The sequence below is a fragment of the Arachis ipaensis genome, chromosome B06, assembly GCF_000816755.2.
Source record: "Arachis ipaensis cultivar K30076 chromosome B06, Araip1.1, whole genome shotgun sequence".
Taxonomy (NCBI): domain Eukaryota; kingdom Viridiplantae; phylum Streptophyta; class Magnoliopsida; order Fabales; family Fabaceae; genus Arachis; species Arachis ipaensis.
Window position 1 is genome coordinate 6,327,898 of NC_029790.2, and position 6,816 is coordinate 6,334,713.

Here is a 6,816-nt window from a genome sequence, read left to right on the forward strand (position 1 = left end):
AAATACTATTTTGCCCCCAAGTCTTTCGCGCTTCCTGAGTGGCAGTTTTAAACAGTTTGCCTCAACTTTTTTCCCCTTTCCACTCCTGTTTCTTCCATCTCCCTGCTATCTCCCTCTTCTTTCAAAAATTTCAGAGCGTTGTTGCAGTATCCTCGTGCATCTTCCCTTCATCCTTCTCAGTTTTCGCAACAAATTCAGGTAATCATTGGACCTCTTTCTTTTCTGCTTTGTTGTTGTACGCTTGTTGTTTGTATTTGCTTTGTGTTCTTGCTGTCTTGTTTGGTTTTTGTTGCTAGATGACCTTTTAGTGCTAGGTAGATGTGTTAGGGGAGGGGTACCATTCCAGGGTAGGTTTTTAGGTGGCTTGCGTGATAGGTGTAGCTTTGGCCATGCTTGATCTTAACTGTTGAATAGGATGGACATAGTTTCTGGGTTTTTTCTGGACTCCCGACCTCATAGACTAATGGAGTGGTACCCCCACTGTAGGTATGCCTCGCGTTGTCTCCCGGGCTTCTGTTTCCGCCGCAAACTATGACCCCTGCGCCTAGGTGACCTCAGATGTGAAGGACTCGCCGAACCAGATGGATCTGGAGGAGTTGACGGAGTTTCGACAAGCCGGGTACCTGTGCGGGGGGACAGATGAGGAGGCCAATTACGAGACCTTCGTTCCTGCCCCCAACGAGCGATTGTATGAGATTAATTTCCGTTCTCCCCGGGTCGCCGACTGGATTTGGTTTTACAGAGCCATGTTCACTCAGGTTGGCGTTCGCCTACCATTTTCTGATTTTCAGATGTCACTTCTTAATCGGATATCCGTGTCGCCATCGCAACTCCATCCGAACAGCTGGGCTTCTATCCGCTGTTTCGAGATGGTTTGTGAATATCTCGAGCTGCCGACGTCAGTGGATGTCTTCCTCTTCTTCTTCAACCTTACCAACCCCTCCAAACAAGGGAAGGCGAGGAAAGGGTTCCTGTCCTTCCGGTCTGCCCAAGGCCGGAGGATATTTGGCCTGTTCGAGGACTCTTATCATGGGTTCAAGGACAAATTCTTCAAAGTTCGTCTCGTTAAAGGTTGCCATCCCTTTTGGTTATTGTTAGAGGGGGAACGCCTCATCCCGACTTATTGGAGCTTTGAGGCGGGGTCTAATTCTTTCATTAAGGTGACCTACAAGGGAATGTCCCCTGTAAATAAGAAGATTGCCGATGTGCTGTTTGCTCTTTTTGGAAAGAACCCCGTGAACCCCCACCTCCTTATGGGTGAACGGGAGTCCGCCAGGAATTATATTTGTGAGATGTTCTGTCTTGTGCTTTTGCATTGTTTGTTGTTTAATTTGTTCTCCCCGACTTCACGACTAACGTATTTGTTTCTCTGCTGTAGTGGAGATGTCTGCTTCGGTGACCGGGCTTGAAAATTTAGTCAAGACCTTCTTGGAGGATAGCGATGAGGAGAAGGCTGACGAGAAGGATGCCGGGAAACCGGAGGGCCCTTCCGGGGAGAAGGAGGATCAGGCTGTGCCCTCTCCCCAGGACACCGCAATGTCCGAAAAGAATCCGACCGCGGCGCAGGCTTCCCCTATTCCCGAAGAGGCGGCCGTTGTTGGTCATTCGTCCTCTACCCGCCAAGAAGATGACGATGTGGAAACTGTTCATACTCCTAAGAGGCTGAGGGCCTCCGCCAGCCCGGAAGGAACCTTCACCGTGATGGAAAGAAATTTTGATGCCGGGACTTTTATTGACTCCCAGCTGATCCCTGGCACGGAGGAGCACTTCCTTGGCACCGACTTGGCGGGGCAGGCGAGGTGGATGTATCAAACACTTCTTCGCGGAGCTGTGATAGCCCGGAAGGCCGAGTTTGAGTTGTCGGGTATGCAGGCGTTGCGAAGGAAGCTTGATACTGCTGCCAAAGCCAACAACGAGTTCAAAGTTCAGGTCGAAAAGCTTCAGGAACAACTGGCCGCGGCGGAGAGGGGGCGCAAGGATGCCGAGGAGAAGGCTGCGTCTTTTAAGGAAAAAATGAATGCCTCCGACGCCACCGTCTCCCGTCTAACCGAGCGGGAGATGACTCTAGAGAGCCAGCTTAACGCCGCGCAAGGTCGTGTGGTCGCTGTGGAGAAGGTGCGCAACCCGGCCGTCTCGTCGGCTAAGGCTGCGCGAGCCGAGGTGGAAGAGTTAAAAAGGAAATATAAGACGGTCAGGGAGCAGGGAAAGAACGCAATCTTTATGACCGAAGAGGCTCTCAAGGCCCAGGTAAAGATCGTGGTCCCAGAATTTGATACGTCGGCTATTGGAGTCTTCAAAACAATCCAGGACGGCAAGATTGTTGATATGCCTCGAAAATGAGCTCTTGTAACTTTGTGTTTTTGTGTGGTTTTGTAAGATACTTGTTATAACTGTTGAGACCTTTGCTACTTTGTAGTGGTCGCCTGGTCGGCCTTTTATTATCGCCTTTATTTTGTTTGTTTAGTAGCACCTATGTTTTGTTACCATTTTTCTGGTGTGGACTTATTGTTTGTGTCCGTTTTGCCGTTTATGTTGGTAACGGTTGGAACCGTCTTGGTCGTGTTATCGCGGCCGTTAGTCATGGCTATGATCCGACTGGCTCCCGGGGTGATCGGTCCCGGATTGCCGTTGAAGAACGCGATTGTGTGGAATACGTATTGGGAAATAGTAGATGAAAGAATTTAGACAAGTAAAAATTAGTCGTTAGCCAAACAAATTCGTGAACATGGAAGGTACTTGATAAAGATAAATAGCTAAGAATTAACGCGTGAATAGAGTAAGCATCTATTGGCTCATCAGGCCGCTTGGCCGGTGTGCTCAAGTTACGAATAGAATCTCCTTAGGTTACCTGCATTCCACGTTCTTGGGATTTCTTTGCCGTTGAGTCTCTCTAGCTTGTAGGCGCCTTTGCCAAGCACTTCTTTGATTCTGTAGGGACCTTCCCAGTTTGCCGCCAGCTTTCCTTCTCCTGGGGTCGGTAAATCGACGTCGTTGCGTCGCAGGACAAGGTCTCTTTCCTCAAATTCCCTCCTGAGGACTTTAGTGTTGTAGCGCAGAGCTATTCTTTGTTTCAGTGCTGTTTCTGACAAGTGGGTCATCTCTCTGGTCTTGTCCACCAGGTCCTTTTCCACTGCTTCGTCTACTCCTGCGAGAAGTAGTCGTGGACTCGGTTCGCCAATTTCCACAGGTATCACCGCGTCGACCCCGTATGTTAGGAGAAAGGGGGTTTTCCCCGTGGAGCTTTGCTCGGTTGTCCGGTAGGACCAGAGGACCGAAGCGAGCTCGTCGGCCCATGCGCCTTTCTTGTTGTCTAAGCGCTTCTTGAGGCCTAGTAGGATGACTTTGTTTGCAGACTCCACTTGTCCATTCGTCTGGGGATGTTCAACTGAGGAAAACTTTTGTTTTATCCCCAGGCCGGTGAGGAATTCCGTAAACTTCTTGTCAGTGAATTGCGTCCCATTATCCGAAATGACGACCTCCGGGATGTCGAAACGAGTTATCACCTGTCTCCACATGAACTTCCTGCAATTGGATGAGGATATGCTGGCTAGTGGTTCAGCCTCTATCCATTTGGTATAGTAGTCAATGGTAACTATGAGATATTTAACTTGTCCTGGGCCGACCAGGAAGGGCCCTAAGAGGTCGACTCCCTATTGAGCGAAAGGTCGGGTAGACGTCAGTAGGCTCAGCTCGGAAGCCGGCGCTTTGTGGAAGTTGGCGTTCTCTTAGCACCTGACACATTTCTTCACGAATTCCTTGGAGTCTTTCATCATCGATGGCCAGTAATACCCAGGTCGGATGAGCTTTCTCGCTAGGGCTTTGCCCCCGATGTGGTGACCACAGCACCCCTCGCGGACCTCTCTGAGTACGTAGTCCGTTTGGTCGGGATGCAGGCACTTCAGTAAGGGCTGGCTGAGTCCCTTTTTAAACAGTTGACCTTGTATGATCAAATATTTGGCCGCCTCCCTTCTCAACGCTTTAGCTGCCTTCTCGTCGTCAGGGAGTTTGCCGTTTTCCAGGAAATCAGTGATGGGGTCCATCCAAGAGGGGCCTATCTTTGTCATGTGAAGGGTGACTGCTGGTTCTTTTATCATGCCTTGAATGAGAGTACGGTTGCCGAATCCCGGTTTCGTGCTCGCTAGCTTGGATAGGAGGTCTGCCCGTGTGTTCCTCTCCCTCAGAACGTGCTGGATCGTGACCTCCTCGAATTGTTTGCTCAACTCTTTAACCCTCTCCAAGTACTTTTGCAACAGCGGGTCTCTGGTTTGGTAGCTTCTATTCACTTGCGAGGTAATGACCTGCGAGTCACTACACACTTCCAGCCTCGTAGCCCCGACTTCCCAAGCTAGGATTAAGCCGCCCAAGAGGGCCTCGTACACCACTTGGTTGTTCGATACGGGTAACTCAAACTTGATTGATTGTTCATATATGACCCCTGCAGGGCTTTCCAGAATGATCCCAGCACCTCCGGACGTTTGGTTGGAGGCCCCGTCCACATGAAGCCTCCAGCGTGTGCCCGTTTCCTCGGTTGGATCCCCCGTTACTTCCACCAGGAAGTCTACCATTGCTTGCGCCTTAATTGCATGTCGGGGCTCATATCGCAAGTCATACTGAGACAGTTCAATGGCCCAAGTCATCATTCTTCCCGCTAGGTCAGGTTTTTGGAGCACCTGACGAATTCCCTGGTCCGTTCTCACGACCACCTGGTGGCCTTGGAAGTATTGTCGTAGTCTACGGGAAGAGGTCAGGAGTGCCAGTGCCAGCTTCTCTAATTTGCTGTATCTCAGTTCCGCTCCTTGCAGTGCTCTACTCACAAAGAAAATTGGTTGTTGAGCATTTCCTTCTTCCCGCACCAGAACCGCTGCCAGCGCTTCCTCCGTTATGGCTAGGTACAGGTAGAGTGGTTCTCCGACCTCGGGCTTCCCGAGTACAGGTGGTGTTGCAAGGATCTCTTTGAAATGATTGAATGCTTCCTCGCACGCCGGGGTCCATTCGAACGCTATCCCCTTTCTCATCAAGTTGAAGAAAGGCAGGGCTTTCGCTGCCGATGCTCCGAGGAAGTGTGATAGTGCGATGAGCCTTCCTGCTAGCCTCTGAACGTCTTTGACACTGCACGGGCTTTTCATTTGGAGTATCGCTTGACACTTTTCAGGGTTGGCTTCCACCCCCTCTGGGTTATCATAAATCCTAAGAACTTTCCAGCCTCCATGGCAAAGGCACACTTGAGTGGGTTGAGCCTCATGCCGTGTTGTCGGAGGGCCGCGGACACATTTCTCACGTCGATTAGGAGGTCCTCAGGCCGGGTGGTCTTTGCAAGGATATCATCCACGTAGACTTCCACCGTCTTGCCTATGAGGTCGCTGAATATCTTGTTCATCAACCTTTGGTATGTGGCCCCCGCGTTCTTCAGGCCAAACGGAATTACCTTGTAGCAATAGATCCCTCACGGCGTTATGAATGCTGTTTTCTCTTCGTCTGGCCGGTGCATCGGTATCTAATTGTAGCCGGAATAAGCATCCATAAAGCTCAGATACCGGTATCCCGCCGCCGCGTCGACGAGCGCATCAATATTGGGTAGAGGGTAGCAATCCTTGGGACATGCTTTGTTGAGATCGAAGTAATCCACACACATCCTCCATCTCCCATTGTGCTTTCTTACCAGAACTACATTCGACAGCCAGGTTGAGTAGTCTAGTTCTCGGATAAATCCCGCTTCGAGGAGGCTGGCTGTCTGCCTGGCCACCTCCTCTGCTCTTTTCTGTGACATCTTCCTTCTCCTTTGAGCCACCGGTCTGGCCTCCGGCCTGACGACCAAATAATGTGACATTAGTTGGGGTCTATCCCCGGCATGTCGGCTGGTGTCCAAGCAAACAGATCACCATTGGCCCTGATCATTTTCACTAGAGGTTCTTTCAATTCATGTGGGAGGTTTCTGTTCACGAATGTGAACTTTTCCTCTATGTCCCCGACCCTAAACTTTTCCAGGTTCCCCTCCAGTTCGGGTCTGGGCTTGTCGTTGACTCTAGCATCCAGGTCGGCGAGGAACACCCCTGATGCTTCTTTATATTTCTTTCTTAAGGAGAGACTGCCATTGTCGCAAGCGACTACCATTTTCAAGTCTCCCTTTATGGATCCCACAGATCCGTCATCAGCGACGAACTTCATTACTAGCATCTTCGTACTGATCACTGCCCTGAGATCGTTAATGATTTTCCTCCCTAGAATAACGTTGTAGGCCGTGGAGTCTCGTAGGACTACGAACTCAGCCATTATCGATCTTCGCCCCTGTCCTTGTCCTATGGAGACCGGCAGGGAGATTATCCCATCCGGCTTGATGAAGTGGTCGCCTAGCCCTACAACACCGTACTGGTGAGTCTTTAGGTCGGCATCCCGTACGCCCAAGGTGTCGAACACGTTGCGGAACATAATATTCGAGTCTGCCCCATTATCCACAAGGATCCGCTTGATGAGGCCAGTTCCCACTCTGGCCGTGATGACCATGGGAGGGTTTTCGGCAACCTCATCAAACCATTGGTCTTCCGGACCGAACGATATGGATGGAAGCCTTTTGGCGCTTCGCATGGAAGACGAGGAAACCACCAGGACTTTGGAATCTTTCTTGTGTGCCGACTTCGACCTCAGAGCCGCATTCCTTGTTGTTACCACGTTCACTATGGTAAGGCCATGGTCGTTGTCCTCCGGCTCTTGACGTCGCTTTACTGAGCGGGTCTTGTCTTCTCCTTCACGATCGCGATCTCGTCTCCTCGGCTCCCTGATGAGGTGGGAGAATTCGGCTAGTTTTCCGTCCCGGATTGC

At 50.7% G+C, this 6,816-nt stretch overlaps 1 protein-coding gene across 1 annotated transcript; it reads right to left on the reverse strand.

Annotated features, from left to right (window-relative positions):
• On the reverse strand, positions 2,697-5,126 carry LOC107646322. The gene is made up of 3 exons (XM_016350513.1): positions 3,733-5,126; positions 3,006-3,522; positions 2,697-2,735 (listed from the first exon to the last, which is right to left on the reverse strand). Exons 1-3 carry the CDS (start codon positions 5,124-5,126, stop codon positions 2,697-2,699), a joined length of 1,950 nt encoding a protein of 649 aa, XP_016205999.1.